The 18,679-nt window shown below is 56.2% G+C and overlaps 2 protein-coding genes across 3 annotated transcripts in view; one reads left to right on the forward strand and one right to left on the reverse strand.

Moving 5' to 3' along the window:
• The first annotated feature begins 19 nt into the window (after positions 1 to 19).
• Positions 20 to 2,878, forward strand: Cenpx (centromere protein X). Of its 2 annotated transcripts, XM_052196824.1 has the most exons (5): positions 20 to 84; positions 1,904 to 1,955; positions 2,035 to 2,088; positions 2,317 to 2,405; positions 2,489 to 2,878. In XM_052196824.1, exons 1-5 carry the CDS (start codon positions 58 to 60, stop codon positions 2,501 to 2,503), a joined length of 237 nt encoding a protein of 78 aa, XP_052052784.1. In that variant the 5' UTR covers positions 20 to 57; the 3' UTR covers positions 2,504 to 2,878. The 2 variants fall into 2 exon arrangements, with proteins under 2 accessions (XP_052052784.1, XP_052052783.1); XM_052196823.1 differs by lacking the exon at positions 2,317 to 2,405.
• A 1,505-nt stretch (positions 2,879 to 4,383) lies between these two features.
• Aspscr1 (ASPSCR1 tether for SLC2A4, UBX domain containing) overlaps positions 4,384 to 18,679 on the reverse strand; it is a 35,617-nt gene continuing 21,321 nt past the window's right edge. Inside the window, exons 8-16 of the mRNA XM_052195287.1 lie at positions 11,582 to 11,721; positions 11,315 to 11,396; positions 10,553 to 10,619; positions 9,842 to 9,904; positions 9,376 to 9,428; positions 5,053 to 5,104; positions 4,833 to 4,902; positions 4,587 to 4,762; positions 4,384 to 4,485 (exon numbers count right to left, since the gene is read on the reverse strand). Of these exons, the coding sequence (XP_052051247.1) occupies positions 4,472 to 4,485; positions 4,587 to 4,762; positions 4,833 to 4,902; positions 5,053 to 5,104; positions 9,376 to 9,428; positions 9,842 to 9,904; positions 10,553 to 10,619; positions 11,315 to 11,396; positions 11,582 to 11,721 (717 nt within the window). The 3' untranslated portion in view covers positions 4,384 to 4,471. The remainder of the gene's footprint in view (positions 4,486 to 4,586; positions 4,763 to 4,832; positions 4,903 to 5,052; positions 5,105 to 9,375; positions 9,429 to 9,841; positions 9,905 to 10,552; positions 10,620 to 11,314; positions 11,397 to 11,581; positions 11,722 to 18,679) is intronic.

An 18,679-nucleotide genomic window follows, 5' to 3' on the forward strand; every position in this document is an offset into this window, starting at 1 on the left:
ACGTTCATTGGATGGGATGTGGGCGGGTTCCGGAGAGCGCTCACTGAGACTGTAGCCATGGAGGAAAACGGTGGCTTCCGGAAGGTGAGGCCTCAGGAATAGAGGCAGGCTCACTAAGGCGTGGCGGATCCCCGCGTGACAGTCGTGCTTGCTCGAAGTCAGCCTTATCGACGTGTCTTTGGTGGGGGTCCGGCAGCAGGGTTGGAGCAGCCCGCGCGATCTGCGGCTGGACTGAGCGGGTCTGTAGATTAACTACAGGCTGGACGGCGCCGGCGGCACATCCAGGCTGGTTCCTAGGGGGGCTTCCTAGGAGGGACCACAGAGCCTTTCCAGCTCGGCCGATGGGAGTGCGCGGGGCACAGTGACGCGAGCCTCTGCTGCTTGGGCCGAGGTCATTTCTCAGTGACAGGTTTGGGAGGACTGGCCCATCTGCGGGAGGGAAACTGAAGCGGAGGCGTTCCGATGCACGACGAGTGGTGCGGTGAGGGGGTCGGCTCTTGGGCTCAGGCCAGTGCGCGCCTTGAGTTCAGGATGGCCTCAAGCACTGAACGCACTCCGTTCAGTACTTGAGTAGAGTTTGGGGGCTTCGACCATGACCGGAGTTGTGATAGTTCCCAGAACTATGGGGAGTGGGGCTGTCCCAGGAAAGTGACAGGAAGGGAAGGACCTACATTTCTAGCTGTGGCCTTATGGTCAGGGACCAGGAGTTTGAGGTGCCACGGGTTTTACCCTGATCCCACCCTCCAGCAGTCACATCCACTCTTTCATGGAGCAGCCCGCCGAGCTGTCGTCCAGTCCTGTGTTTTAGCTGGCTCTCTGACATAGGCTTCCGCCCACGAGCTAGCTGTCAGTCTGTTGGGGTTCCTGGGGCTGGGATCCTTTTCTGGCAACTCTGGTAGCGGACGGGGGTTGGGGGGGTTGGGGACCAGCAGGTGGCGCTGCTCTCACGTAGTCGTTCATGGACCTTCCTGGCCCAACAAGTTCACCTCTGTCCATTCCCACCCGTGCCCCTCTGCAGCGAGTGGGTATCATGGCTTCCATGTGGCTGATGCTCGTGAATCCAAACTCACCTTCCTTTGTGGGCCACCCACTTCTAGAGTCGTGGGTGCCTGCTGCTGCCTACCTTTTGTCTTTCCCAGCCGTTTCCTGTTCTGTTCTGCACCAGGCGAACTTGAGTGGTCTCATGGCCTCACAAACTGCAGATGCTCAGGGGCTGGCTCTTCCTGGCTCACTGAATTTCTAGGCTCTGCGTTCTCTCATTTCCACCTCACACTGCCACCAACCTTTCCAGTCCAAAGCCATTCCGGAGACCTGGCCAATCTCCTGCCACCACCACCTGGTACTCATATTACATCATTACAGCTAGGTCTCTCCAGACCTAGGCTACAAGTGTCTTCCCAAAATTAGTGCTGTCTCCATTGACAACTAAAAATGACTTCCAACTTGTTGCCAAAGGAAGCTTAAGGGTTCTTGGGTATACGTCCACCTACCTACTCCTCCAGCCACAGCCCAGCTTAATACGCTGATGTCCTGGGTGAGTGTGGCAGCAGATCCAAGCCAGGACTGCCAAAGGGGTCAGCATTCCTCAGGGCTGCCAGGGCCCCGACAGATCTGCAGGAGCATTCTCTCCCTGCTGCAGACTTGGAGCATTGTCCCTCAGCTGCGGGATCGGACTTTCTCCTTCTCTTTTGTGCTCTCCTAGCTCCCTAGGGAAAGTCTCTCAAGCCCTTCTTGACAGCCCCCATTACATCCTCCCCTCAATACAGGACGCGGCCCCAGGCTACAAGTTTCTAGCTGGGAAGCCACAACCATACTCTGTTCAGAACTGATACTGGGGTGGGGGGCAGGGAGTGACAGACAGACTTGTAGGGAATGGCACTGACTCTCTATGCCCTCCCTCCAGGAACTGGTGAACAAACTACTCCATTTGCACTTCAGGGATTGCAAGACTAAAGGTTTGGGGCTCCAGGGGTGGGGATAATGTGGGGCCCAGGGAGGGAGGGAGGCTGTCCTGTAACCTCCCTTTCCCTCCAGTCAGCGGGGATGCACTGCAGCTCATGGCGGAGTTCCTGAGGATCTTCGTACTAGGTGAGCCACAGGCTCCCACGACACCGGAAAGATGGGAATTCCTTGTTTGTTTTTGTTTCTTTGTAAACTAAGGTTTTTCTCAGCTACCACCAAGCCTAAGCCCTGTCCCTGAAAAACTTAAGAGCCACCTAGGCCCCCTCTGGGGGCTGACAGTGGGTGCAGGGGACCTAACAAGGGCAGGGTTAGAGCCGCCCCACTTCCCCAGCTCACTTCAATACCTTCCACCAGAGGCTGCTGCCCGTGGGGTCTCGCAGGCCCAGGCAGAGGGCCTAAATGTTGTGGATGTGGATCAGCTGGAGAAGGTGCTCCCTCAGCTGGTACGTGGGATACAGGTGGGGCAGTCTGCAGCTCCCCAGAATGGTGCCTGTGTGCTCACATTGAGCCCATTTCTCCTCCATAGCTCCTGGACTTCTAGAGTTCCCCTCCTGTGGCCTGCCAGGTCTAGTGAATCCACCCAGCATCAACACCTCACTCCTGAGCGCTCCAGCTTCCAGAGGATGGATGGGAAGATCCCCGCAGCTGTTACCCTTCCTAGCTGTTGCCTCTGAGTCCTTGTGAGACAGGTGCAGAGGTGCAGGGAGAGGTGAACCAGCCTGCCTCCAGACACAGCCCCCCTCCCCAGCCTTGCATTATAAATAAAGCAGCTGCTGGCAGTGCCTCCTTCTTGCCACTCTACATCAAAGCTGCTGTGGGGCCTTTTAACCACCTGACCCTCACCCCCAGGATGCCTCCCTGAGCTGTAAATTTGTTCTTACAAAGCAACATCAATAAATCAACACCATCTCTCTGAGGCCTGCCTTCCCGTTGCCATTAATCACCCGAAGTCTAGTTGCTTCAAAGCCGGAGGGAGCCCCATGCTCCCTTCCATCCATCTCAGTGGGACGAATGCAGAACTCTCAGAAGGGACGAGATGACAAACAGCATGTGTGCACATGCCGCAGTATACCCGGAGCCCTCACACATGTGGCTGCATCACCTTGAAAAGGTTGCTCCTGCCACAGGCCACAGCGACTGCCACTCGTGGGCAATGGAGTTCAAGAATGTCTCTGTGATCCAGTATCGGCCCACTGGAGGAGGCAGGACCAGGATACACAGGTGAGACCTGGAGATCTGCTGCCTGGGCCTCTGCAGAAAGGTTCCCTTTAATCCTGTGCAGCTGACTGCAGGCTGCGTCTAGGTAAGGGATAGGTTGTGCCTTCAGAGAGGTGTAGCTGGGAGGCCTTCCTGAAAGCCCAGGCCAGGCCCAAGCCCTCTGATGATCAGGCCCAGGCAGGCCAATGAAAACATGCTGGGTGTCTGCCTGGGCGGGTGGTGGCACACACCTTTAATCCCAGCACTCAGCAGAGGCAGGTGGATCTCTGTGAGTTCAAGGCCAGTCTGATCTGCATAAGTGAGTCCAGGACTGCCAGGGCTTTGTCACACACAGAAGCGTCAGTCTCAAAAAACAACAAATCAACCAAAACAAACCAATAATTGGTTATTTGCTACCTGCTACTCATAGTACCCCTGGAGGTCTAACTTACAAGTCCCTTACTGGAGCTTGGCAGTGTTCAGTGTGAGGACACCATGCTGTGCTCAGGAGTTAGGAGGTGGCTCCCAGTCCTGAGAACCGTGTGTATAGGGAGAGTGGTAGAGTTGGGCATGTAATATGAAGGGAAGGCATGTAATATGAAGGGACAACTACTACTCTCATAGGACCTAGAGCGGACTTGAGGGCAACCTCAGAAGGCAGTGGCCAGCCCAGATTGAGCTGAGTAGAGAGACCTGCTCGAATGCCTGCAACGCCCAACCGCCCACGCCCACACCCACACTGGGTAAGCCTCTGGCTTCCAAGCACTGAGCAGTGGTCAGGGAATGAGAGATCTTCCAGGAGGAGCTGGCTGATGGGACAGAGGACGCCAACCCGCTTAAGTACTGGAACTGGACCTGCAGTCTCCGACTGAAGGCCTAGACAAAGGGCTACCAGAGCACCCCAGGCCAGGCACAGCCGAAGGCAGCTCTGTGGTAAGGGCCTGCTTTGTCCTAGTCGGGCTGTGTGCCCAAAACGTGCTATGGCCCCAGGTTGCAGGCAGTTTGCATAGGAGGCTTCCTCCTACACTTCTGTCCAATCTGTAAAGGGGCTAAAGAGGTGAGATATGAATGAGAGAAGCTGGCTAGCCCGGGGTTCTGGCCTTCTCAGGCCACCCTGGAGTCCAGCCAAACTCCCAGGGTTCTCTGGGAAGCAGTGGATCAGAGTGAGCATGAGGGACCCCTGAGGGCCTTTTCTGCAGAAAAGAAGCTCGAGAGAGAGAGAGCTTTGAGAGAAGCGCGACTCTTTATTCCTGCTCGGGGTGGGTGGGGTGGGGTCCTGTGGCTGGTGATGGCCGTCTCAGGCAGGTAGCTCTCACCTCTTGCTGGCTGTGATGCAAACACGGGCATGAGCACAAGCCCCTGGGTTCGGGCCCAGCCACCCTGCCCTTCCTTCCCAGCTGGTCCCTGGCAGGCAGGCAGGCAGGCACCTGGCAGCTTCAGCCACTTGGGCACTTTGCCCAGGCTTCTCTTCACAGGCTGGGCTGTCCCCTGGATGGGCTCTGGGGGCCCCAGTGCCCCCTCCTCAGCGATTGGCTCAGACTCCAGGGACACGGGGTCAGGGGCTGGCAGCAGGGGTGGGGACCCGGCGGCCCGGGACATACACCTAGGGGTGAAAGGCCAAGGCCAGGTGGTGGGCACAGCCTTGGAGGGCTCCCAACCCCTCATGAGCTTACCTGGCCACCAGCACATCTGCCGTAGATGGGGAGACAGTGTGTTCCAGCAGCCCAGGTTCCAAGTAGAGACCTTCAGAAGCCAGAGCCTACCCTCAGACACAGGCGAAACCTGCACTGCAGTCCCCAACCCACTTAAGGACCTCAGAGTGCCAGCTAAGGCATCTCGCCTCAGGCATCAGGGAAAGCAGGACTCAGGGTGGGTCCCACTGGCCTCACTCACCTGTTGGTTCTTCAGCTCCAAAGTGCACAAGCGCAGCGGGGAAGAGGTTTGCCTGCAGGGAGGGCAAGGATCAAGGAGACTCTGAGGCCCAGACAGGCAGAGTTGAGCAGGTTCTGTCTCCCAGAGGTGTCCACCCTCTTCTGGCACTCCACCCTCCATGGCCCACAGACAGCAGAGCACCAGGTGGGAGCCCCACTTGTCCTTCAGTCCCACTGACCAGCTGTAGCACCAGCAAACTGTTACTGACTGAGGAGGCCAGAGGAGGCATAAGGCTGTTGGGGGGAGGGGTGTCTAGGTCTCCCAGCCTGACACTGTCTAGGGACAGAAGTGGGAGAGACCTGTGTTCCCATACCATTGACATACAACCTCTCCCTCTACTTATTAAAAAAAAAAAAAAGCCCACAGTGAGGGAGCTGTGGGTAGGAGTGTCATCTCTAAGGTTAGGAATGTACGCAGAGCCACTTGGAGACAGGAGTGTCCTAGAACAACAGGCCCAGGCATGAGGGAAAGGGGCTGGCGCTCAGAATCAAGCTGCTGTAGAGATGCCGTGAGCTGAGATGCCTCCTGTGAGACGCACCAGTCCAGGCAGGGTTGTTAACTCTGTACTAAGAAGGAAGCTCCTCCTGTCCCACCCAAACAAGGATAGCTGGGGCTTTGAAAACACAGCCGAACGCCTGGGATCAAAAGCTCCCAAGCCACATCTATCCAAGCCACACCTGCACCAAATCTGCTGGTGCTACAGCCCCGCAGTGACCAGAGAAGTGGAGAGGTGTGGCTCTCAGCGGGTGCTCTGCTGTTCTGTGGTCTGCCTATCCAAGGGGCAGAGGGCATGGGGTTTGTGCAGGGACTGGACCTACTTTCTTGGGCAAGGTATAGGGTGGGAGCATGAGGTAGACAAGGTTGCTTCCTCTTGCCACCACTGAACACAAGGCTTTGCGGCCTCCTTCCAGTGTGGTAGTACAGCCAGGGTTATAGGGGCCCAAGAGGCCCTAGTATCACACATCAGAATGTTTTCCTCTTTTTCTGACTTTGTGCCCAAGGGAGCTGGGGGATGGGGCTGGGGCTGGGGCTGATGTGGCCAAAAGCTGAGGGCAGCCAGGAGTCTGGCAGGCCCTAGGAAGGGGCTGCAGCTGCAGGCTGAGGGCATTCTTTCCATGCGGCTCCAGGTTCCTGCGAGTGCCACAGGCTGGAGGGGTGGGCGGGGTGGGTGGGGTTGGGGGGGATGTTAAAAGATTAATAAGAGCAAGCTTCAAAGGCCAGGCCTAGGAACTGAAACCTCAGCCTCCAGCCGGCAACAGAGGGACACAAACAAGGGCGGTGAACACTTTGAAACGCAATTGTGAGGTCTGCGATCAAAGCAGCATGAGAAGAGGCCTGTGGGGTGGGCGGGGGGCTGCCCCAGTGCCCCTGGGAAGGTGCCAGAAGGAAGCCAGGGATCCGAGCAGGGACATGGGGAGGACAGTGCTAGGCCTTCGTTCCCCAGAATGGCTTACCTCCCACCAAGGTAGCCTTTCAAGTAGCCAGCAACCGAGTGGTGTTCACATGTAGCCTGTGGCCCACTCTTGCAAGCACTTCTGGGAGCCTGGCTGGCATGCCCACAGGTCATGTCTGTTTTCTATCTCCACCCGTCAAGGGGGCTCCCTTGGAGGTGCATGAGGGGGCAGCCGCCATGCCTAGTGGGGCCTGGGAAGCTTGGCAAAGGCCAGGTAGAACCCAGAACACCCTGAAAGGCCAGCTGTGGGCTCTGTCCCCCAAATGCCCACACCCAGCCCCAGATGGAGGCGATGTGAGCAGGGGATTGCTGACATCAAGGCTAAACAGTTTTCAAAGGAGGCTGGGCCTCAATATGACCTAAAAATGAGCTTCCCCAAACTCTCCTGTATCCCCCTCTTCAGCCGTGGACTGCCCTGCTGCTGGGTCACCCGGGACAGAAAGAGCTGCTGCTCTCTTCAGCACCCAAGAAACAGCCCAGCAATTAGGTCACTCCCCAGTGGCAAGGCTGCTATTGTCTTGTTTCTCCCCAGGACCAAACACTCCTGAAAGAGGCCAAGGCTGCCTTTTGGGGGCTTTGAATTCTTGAACTGCCTGCCTGCTCTAAACAAATACTAGGCATTGCCAGGACCAAGCCTGTTCAAGGGAGGAGCAGGAGGGCAGCCTGTTGTTGGAGAGTGGGCTACACTCTGAAGGCAGGGGACAGGGAAGTCCTGTTCCCTCCCAGGCTGAGCCTCACCTGACTCAGCTAGGTAGAGGAGCACTCTGCCATTGTTGTTCTGTCAGCGCGGAGTCCAGGGCCTACCTGGCTCCTTACCTCTTTCTCTCAACGTGAAGATAAGATGCCCTTGAGCTAGGGGCAGGAAGTCGGAGAGTTTGGGGAAGGAATCCCCTACTACAAAGGGTCTTCTAGGCCCCTCAGACCAGCTCCTCAGGAACTCATCCTTCATTCAGTGCCAATCAGAAGCTGACACCCTGCCCACTTGCTTGGGATCCCCCACTGGGAGCTGACACTGACCAGAATGCGGGGCTCTCGCCCACTCTCTCTACCCTTACTACAGACAAACAGAAGAGGCAGTGGAGCAGGCGTAACCATGGCTGCCTGACCACAAGTTTCAAGCTGCACCCCTCCCCTAGGCTCCCAGGACTACTAAAAGCTCAGGGGACAAATGAGGGTGACAAGTGACCAGCAGGTCCCAGAATACACCTACAGGGCAGGAAAGGCAGGAGTTCGCTGCCCGAGAGTCGGAAGCACAGCAGCCAGGCGGGGTGGGGCTGGGCACAGGCTCTGTGGGCTTCTCCCACTTCGCCTGCCTTCCTTCCTTCCTTCCCTGGGGCACCAGCAGAACACTACTCATCTCCTAAACCTGGAGCAAGGGGTGGGCTGGGGCACCACAGGAAGCCTAGGGCTCAGGCCCACAACACTCACAGTGCAGGCCAGGTGGAGTTCCGCACCCCACCTCCTTGTGGTTCAGTCCTTCCCCCCTCCGCCGTGCCCTTTGGAAGCCCCTGCTCTGCTGGGCCAGTGGCATCCCGCACAGTCTAATGCAGACCACCCCTGGGCAGCAGATCCAGGCTTGCCAAAGACGCAAAAGCTGCAGCCTCAAGGGCTGCTGCCTGCTCACCTACAGGGAGGGGAGCAGGCTTCTTTCCCTCAGCAGCAGGAAGGGCTGCCACCCCTTGGGAGGCCCTGTGGCTCCAGACAGAGCTGATGCAGGAAAGGAGCCTGCTGGTAGCAGGGGCAGTGCACCAGGAATCAGGCAGAAGTGGGTGAGAGGCACCCTGGGGCTTGGGGAGGGGGCATGGGAATCCAAACTAGGGGAGGAGCCTGGGCACTGGCCCTCCGATCCCAAAGCATCTTCCAGATTCAGTGTTTATCAACAAGCTGGCCGGGGAGGTAGGGAGGGGTAAAGATGAAGAAAGGGCCTGCGGCGCCTGGGGGTTCAGAAGCCAAGAAGAGAGTCAAAGGTCACAGGCCCACTCCGGGGACCTCCCTGCCTTCTTCACAGCAGAGCCCTGTGGCTGCATTTCCCTCAGCAGCCCCTGCTCAGCCTCCAGCCTCTCCCTGCCCCATCTCACCCCAATGGTAGCAGTCCTAGGCAGCCAGAGGAGCCTGTCACCCCCAACACAGACCTTTGGAGAGGCCTTCAGGCACCTCTGTTGTTAATTAAAATATCTAAAGACTTTGAAAAGGAAACCATTAGACTAAAGGGGCTAAGGCGGCCCCAGATGCTCTGGGGGGGTGGGTGCGGAAAAACAAGGCATTCATTCCATTTGGCGCTGCAGGGTGCAGGGTCAAATAGCCTCTGCCTAGGAGATCCTAGAGCCTCCAGAGCCCCGTGGAAAAGCCTGGGGCCAACCATGGCCTTCCTACCAGAGACCAGCAGGAGTTCTAGTGAAAGTGGCAGAGATAATGCAGGTAAGTGGCAGCTAAGGACCCCAGCCCTCCTGAAGCCCGGCACCACTCCTAGACCAGGCTGCCAGGCCTCTTCCTCACCCTTCCAGAGGCTAGGGAGCTGGTGTCATACAGCAGCCCAGGGGCCAGGACCTCCAGGCGGCCCCAGCTGAGGACAGCAGGCCAGCTAGTTGGGCAGGCCCATCCCCACCCCGGGGCCAGGCAGGAAGCGGAGGAGGCTGGAAAGCCCTGTCAGAAACAACTTCAGAGGCGCACTGCTCCCTCTGAATTCACCGGCTCTGAAAGGCTTTATTACCCACCGCAGCGCCTGCCAGGGCACTCCTTCCCTTCCCAACCCAACCGCAGCATGGCGCCCTGCCCTGTCCCCCTTCCCCCCTATCCCCCCAGCACAGCCAGCCCCAGCAGCACCCCTGTACCTGAAAGAGAGTCAGCGTGTGGTCATCCAGGACCATTTTGGGTGGAGCGATGACTGTGGAGAGAGGGGGGAGCTGTCTTTTAGGACACTGGCAGTCCCCATGTGTCAGGGCAGACAGGCCTCAGTAGGCACTTGTGAATCACCTCTCAGTTCACAGGCTGTCCACCCACCTCTACAGCTCACGGGGTCCTCGCCACCCTGGTGACAACCCTGTTCCTGGATCCAGTCCCCCTTGTAGCCTGAGCCACAGGGTAAGAATGGGAAGAGGCCAAGCTGGGGAGGGGAGCTGGGCCCCGAGGTCAACTCCCTGCAGGTACCACAGGGCTAGAGAGCTAGACAACTGGGCTCCTAGAGAAAACCATCTTATGTCCCAGCCCAGAGAGAAGGTCACACCTTGCGGACTAAAAAGAGGGAAAGAGGGTCAGTGCCGGATGGAGGCAGAGGCCAGCGGAGGAGCAGAGACTTACATAGGTAAAAGGAGAGCTCAGGGTTCCCCAGGTGGCTCCTAACAAAGTCTCGAAGATCTCCCACTGTGGAGAAAGGGGAACAACACTCATTACTCAAGGTCCTGCAGGGAACCTAGGGACAGTGAGCCCCAGGGTTATCCCCAGCAATGCAGGTCCAGCACCCACCCTGCTGGTAGATGCTAGCCCTGGATGTGAGGATTCCGCAGTGCATCCCCGCCATCCTACATGCTCAGTGAGGTGGGAACCACTGTACGGGCCACTTCTAAGATCCCCATCCTGATGCAAGAGAGGCCTGCCTACTGACAGCACCCCCAGTACCTCCTGAGGACCTAACTCCTCAACCTGAACTCTGCCAGGACAGAAACCCATCAGCCCTACAACTACTTCATCCTCACTGTCTTAAAACAGAGCACCAAGGTCCACTCCATCTCTGGTGGCTTCGATGGCTTCTTCTCAGAGGCTTCCTACCTGCTCATGCCCCAAACACTCAGAATCATGAGCTCTGGGGACAGGACTGAACTTCTCTGAGAAGAAGCAGCCCAAGTCCTACCCTGGGCCTGGAAGACCCACAAATGCTGCAGCCTCAGAGCCACCTGCATGTCACATGGAGAGGCTGGCAGCCTGCAACTACCCCATCTTCTGGAAGCTCCGAGGGCAGGGACACCCAACAGGGCACAGTGGCCCTCTCAGGTACTGCAGGCACTCACTCACCTGTCTCACTGGGGCGGAAGAAGCCCTGCAGGATGTAACGGTCAGGGAACAGGACTCTCAGTGCCACCTGTTGAGGAGCAGGTGAGAGGTCAGAGCCACACTGCTCCATTCCTACTCTCGGAATTGCCAGCAACCCCAGGTCTAGCTTTCCATGTGCTCCTAAATAAATACATCTGAGCTACAAGAACAACGAACCAAGTGCCCAACGCATGAACATGTGAATCCTAAAAGCTCACCAAACGGCACACTCCTATAACTCCTGTCAGGAAATTGCAGGCATTTCTGCCTATAAAGCACGTCGAAAGCCAGCCTGACTACATGAGCCCCTGTCTGAGACACGACACATCCTGCATGCATTTTCTGGTCGCTGTTGGCTGGGTGTGGTGCTGTAGACTTGAAATCCAATGCTCAGGACGTGGAGGCAGAACACTGAGCTCTGAGCCCACCAAACAACAACAAAGCAAACAAACAAGGAGTTGTTTCCCTCACAGGGTTAGAGAACAGTCAGTGGTAAAGTAGCACGCGCTGAGCTTCTCACCATCACATGCTGAGGACCGGCGGGCCAGTGCCGGCCCTCAGCACACAGGCCTACCAGGATATTTACTCACCCACGGAGAAGGTCCCATGCGGTGGTGTTGGTGGCGGCGCAACATGAGCCTGGGCTGCCTAACCTATGAACCAACTCAACAACTACCTGTGTGGATGTCACAGTCACTTTCTGGGCAAGTTCTCCCACAGGAACTTAAGGAAGTCACTGCTTACCTTTGGGTAACGTTCCAGTTTCTCCTTCATCTGAGCCTCCCTGAAAGCCTTGGTCACTAAGGGGGCTTCTTCCAGACGCTTCCTGTGGTCAAGAGGGCCAGGTCCCAGTCTCAGCAGAAAGTTCCTTACTCTTGAGCCCGAAAAGCAACCGCCTTCCCCCTTGCTCTCCAAGGCCCTAAGGGCTGTTCTCCCCCAGGAGGGCAGAAGGAGCCAGGGTGAAGCCACAGAGGAAAGCCACTGAGATGACTACAAGGCCAGGGCACCCACCGCTCACTCTTGAGCTGGGCCAGGCGTCTCCTCACATCATCCACAGTCACCTCAAAGAACTCGTCAGGTACTTCTGCGGGCCAGGGCTGTAGCAAGTCCTCTAGGTCAGGGTGGCACACCACAGGATCTCGGTCAACAGGCTATGAACAGAGGAGTTCAGTGAGTACAGCTCCACCAGGTATGTGTGCGTGTGTGCGTGTGTGTGTGTGTGTGTGTGTGTGTGTGTGTCCCCACAGTTGGAACAACCATTAAGAGTCTCCATCCCAGCAAGCCATTTCACAACCAGAGGGCCAGAGTAGGGCTTAGAGCTGGAGTACTCAGAAGCCTTGGTGTGTTGATGCTCAGGCCCCCTGGGCATCAGTGCCCGTGGGCACTCAACCTCAGGGCAGCCCACAAGTGTCATAACACACTTCTTGCCTCAGTGGAAGAACCTCAAGTTCAAGAAGCCAACATAGGGAGTTGCACCCCTGTTGAAGGACACGTCAGGGGTTCCAGAAAGGAGGGACAGTGGAAGCCAACAAATTAGAGTGTTGGCAAAAACCCCAGCCAGCTGCCCCTACTGCCCTCTCCAAGTCACAGCCCCAGAGCCAGGCTGACTCCACCTCTCCCTCCCTGGGGAGCAAGCTGGCCTTCCCTCTGCCCACCCAGGGACAGAGGAAGGGACAGCGTCACCCCTAATTGGCGTCAATGGCAATGAAAATTACAAGGCAGGCCCAGTCCACTTGTGGTGCCCAGGAGGGTGGGCACCTCCTCTGTGCTGGGGCCACCCCATGGAGCCAGGCCTGACCAAGGTGCCAGTTGGACTGGCAGAGCCCATGTTGGGTCCTGTCCTGCAGAAAAAAACAGCTGTAATGCCATGAGCCAGGCCCTGAAATGTTGACAGCTTGGGGACAGGTTGTCTGGCTCTGAGAACAGCTTCCCATGTCCCCCAGCAGCCTTCCACAGGTCAGGGCCAAGCCACCGTGCCATCATTCTAAAGATGTCTTCAGGCCCAGGGTTGTTGACCCTTGCCAGGACAAGACACTCACCCTCAATATAACCACACTGGGTGTATTTTGATGTATACCTGTCCCAGATGTCTGCCTAGAAGTCCCCTCATGGGCACCAGATCCCTGTCATCTATTAAGCTTTGCTATACTACTCTAACCATGGAGCCCACCTGACCTCAAGGCTACATGGCTAGGAAAGACTGGCTGAGACCTGGGCAGGGGGCCACAGGGAGCTGACGGTGGACCGGGGGTGGGGGGACTGCCCCCCAAAGCCACAGCCATGGAGTGGCCACCAGAGGCTGTTTGCTCCGGGTCATTACGTGGACACAGCTCCTGCATTCCAGCAGGGCCATGAGCTTGCCCAGGCTCCAGCGGGAGGGCAGAATGCAGGTACATCCTGAGCTATCAGCAAGTCGCTATGGCAGCCAGTCCAGGCTAGGTGGTAGCAATCTGCGATCCGAAGCAAATGTAGTCTTGGGCACTCAGGCTCAAAAACCAGAGGAACTCAGGCAGGCTCTCTTGCTGCCAGTTCAGGACCCTCCCCCTAAGGAACAGACTGGGGGCAGCAGGAGAATGGTGGCTTGCTAGCTGCTTCCAGGACAGGGCACGTAGGGAACATCAGCAGCACGTGTCCAGCAGCTGCTGAATTTAATCAGAAAAATAAAACTGGCACTTTTCGTTATAAAACTGGCACTTTTCGTTGTTTTGGCCTTTCCTGCTCGACTTAGGAACTCTCTACCACAAAGCCGCAGAGCCCAGGGACCAGGACAGGACAGAGCCTACTCAGGACAGCTCTGCTGCAAGACAGAGCCCTGAGGTCAAGGGTCCACTGGAACCTACTGGCAAAGATCAGGCCAAGTAAGCTACTGTAGAAGGGTCCAGGGCTTCAGATCTTCCAGGACACCTCAAAAGGTCTGCAGCTAGCCGGCAGGGAGCGCCACACCACCAGCAGTGGCAGCAGGGGACTGCAGGGACTCAGAGTGGAGAGGCTCCACCAGCCTCACGACCTTCCTAAGACAGCTTCCATCCGAGAGTCACTAGACAGGGAGGGGCTGCAGCAGGGCAGTGGCAGCACAGAGGCCACACAGCTGTCCCCTAGCCATGCCTGAGCCTGTTTACTCAGGATACCCTGCCAGAGCCTGGCTCCCATCTGCCGCCCCGATAGCTTTACACACGATTCCCAGCCTAGGTACTTATGGAGATGTTTTGGATATACAACTCATATCTGGTGATGAGACATCAGGACAAAGGAAAGCACACAGGGACAGCTGTCAGGCCTGTCAAGTCAGAGCGACGACCAGAGCATCACTGGTACCTGGAAGAGAGGAAAGCCTCTCTGGCCAAGCCTCCAACAAAAATGATTAGAACCCAAGATACCATCCTAGAACCCTCCCGTACTGTGGGAGGACACAGAAGGCTGTGTCCCACTGGGCCATGGCGGGGAAGCTGAAGGCTCCTGGAGAGCACAATGAGAGAGAAGCCTGGGGCAGGAGACTGTCTCCCACAGGCAGGCCAGCTCCTTCAGAGCAGGGAGCTCAGTGTGAAGGAAGGGCTTCTTAAAGAGCCCTTTCCCAGGATGCCCAAGCATGTTGGGCCCAAGTCCTCAAAAGAAGCCTGCAGGGTCATGATATATGACGGTTGCTATGTGACTGGTGAGGAGACTGAGGCACAGAGTGCCTTCGGAAGAGCTGACATGACAGTGCGCACATAAAGGTCAGTGGCCTCCCTTCCCTGTCTGTGAGGCGGTAAGGGACGACACTGAGATCAAAGAGCCCTTACTGAAGCCAGCACAGGGGGCTTTGACTCCAGGAACCTAGGAACACAACAGATTCTGAGTCCTGGCTAGCAGTGAGGGTCTTGCACACTGACCAGAAAAGAGGCAAGGTGGGCAGGAAATAGTTAGGAAGAGCTGATCAGGACAGAAAGCAATAGTCTCCTATATCCCACATCTACGAATTCTGGATCCCATAATACAACCTGAGATCTGATCCCAGGCAATTGAGAACTAGGGCACAAGAGGCACAGAGGAGAGTGCCCCTGCGAGGCAGGTGGGCACAGCTGGAGCCACCCTCAGGTCAGTGGGAAGTAGAGAGTGAGAAGCCACTCCAAGCAGAGAAGGAAGAGACATCAACGTAGCCTGGCCTGGCCTGCCCAGCCCCAGCAAGGTCTCGTGGACACAGGATCCCCTACTCATATCAGAAATGGGCCTCGTCACGGCTCCTCTTTGGACAGTGATTTTCCAGGACAGGATGACAGATGAAGAAAGCGTGTGAGGACAATTTAGAGGTGACCTCAATCTCAGATTTTCCAGTTTCTCCATGAACGGCTGCCTGCTCCTTTTCTTGCTCTTCCTCAGCCCAGCCGGCGGCGGGCGGGCGCTGACAATGGCTTTGGTGAGAGGGAATGTGAAGCGTTTCCCCTTGAGGCTTTGAGCTTCCATGAATCACTACAAGAGGGATGCAGGCCAAACCTCCGAGTTACTCACAGGGCTCAGGCACCCTGGGAGGGGGGAGGAGGCGCCTGAGCACATGGACACCATCAAAGGCCCTGGACAGCACAGCAGGACACAGTTGTGCCAGAGTACAAGGCCAGACTGACTCAGGCTTCAGAGCAGCACGGAGCTGCTGCTCCTTTCCAAGACACCTCAGGGGAAACACCACCCCAGCTCACTGACACACCATTTTCATGTATATTAGCTTCTCTGCTGTGGATATGAATTACTTCCATCTCAAAAAAAAAAAAAAATGACCAAAGGTTTTTTTTTTTTAAAGAAGAGAGACCAGCCGGGTATGGCCTTTAATCCCAGCACTCTGGAGGCAGAGGCAGGTGAATCTCTGAGTTTGAGACCAGTCTGGTCTACAGAGCAAGTTCCAGGACAGTCAAAGTTTGAGGAAAAAAAAAACTGTTTTAAAAACACCAAACAAACCCTAACAAGCAAACAACAAATGAGTGCAGTTGCAAACCCTCAGCCACAGCAGTGACATGTGAGCATTCAGAGCATTTCTGCCAAACATCAGAGGCATATCTCTCACCTCCCTGAAAGTAACGGCTAGACCAGGGACAGGCGCAGGGTTTGGCCTAGGCTGGCAGCTGCTCCTGGGGGCTCACTCTGTGTTGGGTCTAGTGGTACATATTTACAATCCTAGTACTCATGAGGCAGAGGCAGAGGCAGAGGCAGAGGCAGAGGCAGAGGCAGAGGCAGAAGGACCTCTATGAATTCAAGGCCAGCCTGGTCTACAGAGTAAGTTCCAAGCCAGTCAAGGCTACATAGAAGTCTAACAAGCAAAACAAAGAATAAAAGATATATATTCAAGAAAGGCTCGAACTCTGGAACACGCACCTAACACAGCCTGGGAGCCTAGGTCCGGGGACAAGTGGGGGTCCTTGCTCTACTGGGCTGTTCTCTACCCTCCTGCCCAGGCCAGGTGGCCCTGGGCCACCCCATGAAGCTTCAGGAACCTGGAGGGAGGGAGGGAGGGAGGGATGGAGGGACAGCTCAGCAGCCAAGGTCATGGATGCTCTTACAGAAAACTGAAGTTCAGGCCCCAGATCCCACACTGGGTGGCTCACAACCTCCTGGAGGCCCCGCTCCACAGATACAACTCCCTCTTTTGGCGTGTGTGGGGACTGCACCCATGTACATATACCCACACAGTTATGTATATATACACATTATTGAAAATAAAAATAAGCTGGGCATGGTAACACATGCCTTTAATTCCAGTACTCAGGAGGGGGAGATAAGTAGATCTCTGTGAATTTGACACTAGCTTAGTGTCAAGTTCCAGGCCAGCCAAGGCTACATAGTAAGACTGTATTTCCAAAACAAACAAGCAAACAAATAAGCAAGCAAGCAAACAAATAAATATAAGTAAAAAACTTTAAAACAAAACAAACAAACAAACAAACAAAAGCCCTGACAAGCAACTGCTCACTGCAAAGCCACAGTGGACATTTCATTGAAGGAATGGCCTGTAGCTCTCAAAAAAACGTGAGCTTGGTCCTCAGAGCCGAGGGCTACCCATCACCACCGAAGCACAGCAGACCCACAGCCGGCCTGTGAAGGAAGATGACAGAACAGAAGCCCGTAGGGCAGAGAACAGCAAACGGAATCACAGAGTCCCCATCCATGGGCCCCGGACTCCAGCCACCTACAGACACCCATCACCCTGCCCTGCCTGACATTCAGTGGTCCAGGTGGGTATTCTAACTAAGTTTGGCACAACCTTTTGGCATCCTGCACTCACTACAGACCCCTTCCAGCCCCATTAGTGCTAACCAGTCACCAGCCCAGGGTGCAGAGGGTGAAGGCCAGACTGTATGAGGGGCAGACATGAAGGAAATCCCCCGAGGGGGAGGGGCAGGCCGGCCAGGGGCAGCCAGACCTGCCCAGGAGGACCAGGGCCTTTGATCAGGGTTGGCCCCTGTGCCAGCTGCTGGGGAGGCTACAGGCACAGGGGTGTGTGTGCTATGAGCGCCCTGCAAGTGAACTAGAGCTACAAGGCGGCCTCCTGGGCTGTGGAGGGACTTCAAAGGACATGGCCAGGGGGCGCCGGGCAGCCCCAGCCTCTCCCAGAGCCGGGTTCTGATCGCCAGTAAAACTACCTTCTAATAATTAATGTCTGACATCAAAGGCAGGAACCGCCGGGCTCTGTGAACCATCCCGGGCCTCAGCAAGGACCTGCCTGTATTTTATCCTGTCTCTTTCTTCTGAGTCTTTATTTAAATCCAAAAACCACACACAGGCAAAACATTAATGGGAAACTTGGAAACTCTTTTTGATTACTAAAGTGTACCTTTGAAGTTCCCCAAAAAAGTTGTGTTTTGTTCCCGTCCCCCTCCCCCAAGACTGAGTAGGGACACAAAGCAGACGCATGTGGCCGGCCAGCCCTCTGGGTGTGGGGCTGCTGGTGACAAGAAGCACAAGGGGCGGGGGTGGGGGACACGACACATGCTCCACAATCAATCAGCTGCCCAGGCTCCCAGATCAAAGGCTGGAGGAGCACAAGCAGAGCATGCGCGCCCTGCACCCTCCGCCCTCCGAGGACAAACCCTGCTGGCTGGGGGCCCTGGGTTCTGTGCTTAGGGCTATGCTGGGATCCTGACACAGGGACAGGACTGCCTGCCTGGCAAGCTGACCGGACCGGCTGCTCTGACTGCTGCACCCATATACAGTACAGGAAATGGAATTCAATTTGGCATGGAGGGAGCGAGAGGCTGAAAACTGGCACCCTCAGGGTACGAGAAAGACGCAGCTACCTGCCCCTTAGACATGGCTGAGGCCCTGGAAGCAGCTCTGCCTCCCTAACCATGTGGATCTGCTTTCAGACTGACGATGGATGCAGAAAGTTCACACCAGCCAAGCACCACAGGGCAGGGATCAGCACGGCTCCTAAAGCACAGCGGGCACTGCCACCTCCTCTATTCCAGGGTGCTCTGCAAGGACAGTTCTGGGGTTCAGGGCCATGAGCAAAGAGATAATCAAGGCACTAAAGAAGTACACAAGGGTGACTGCTCATCCGCTACGGACACAGGGAACCAGGCACTCCCTCAGGTGTGAAGACAGGGTGAGAGTCCCAAGCAGAAGTGTCTAGATGGGAACTAGTCGGGCTGGCACCAGCACTCTGACCTGCCACTGGCCACCAAGAGTGTCAGCCCTACAGTGGTGGGCTCGATGCACACTATCATCCCTCAGAGTCACTAGGCGAGGGCCCTGACAAGGTCCACGGGGCCCTCTGCATGACGGCGACCAGGACCAAGACAGCTCCCACAGTTCCCACAGTAATGGGCACAGGAGCTAAGCAGGTAAGACCTGGGCTAAGCAGGGTACCCAGGGAGACCCTACTCAATGCCCACCTCAGCAGCACACAGCAAACAAGGTGGGAAGCAGGTATTCACCATAAAGACTCTGAGGAAGGCACAGCATCACATGTAGTGTTTCCCAAGAAGTGGGAAGGTTTGTTTCTGTTCTTAAATAAAGCTTCATAAGGCCAAGAGTGGTAGCACAGGCCTTTAATCCCAACACTTGGGAAGCAGAGGCAGGAGGATCTGAGTTCAAGGCCAGCCTGGTCTACAGAGAGAGTTGAGGACAGCCGGGGCTACACAGAGA

The sequence above is a fragment of the Apodemus sylvaticus genome, chromosome 10 (assembly GCF_947179515.1).
Source record: "Apodemus sylvaticus chromosome 10, mApoSyl1.1, whole genome shotgun sequence".
Lineage (NCBI taxonomy): Eukaryota > Metazoa > Chordata > Mammalia > Rodentia > Muridae > Apodemus > Apodemus sylvaticus.

Bases quoted from the DNA above. Each gene is read 5' to 3' on its own strand.
- Cenpx (XM_052196823.1), top strand. From the start codon at position 58: ATGGAGGAAAACGGTGGCTTCCGGAAG. The intron at 85-1,903 runs GTGAGGCCTCAG...CCCTCCCTCCAG, and splicing joins AAAACGGTGGCTTCCGGAAG to GAACTGGTGAACAAACTACT. The intron at 1,956-2,034 runs GTTTGGGGCTCC...CTTTCCCTCCAG, and splicing joins CAGGGATTGCAAGACTAAAG to TCAGCGGGGATGCACTGCAG.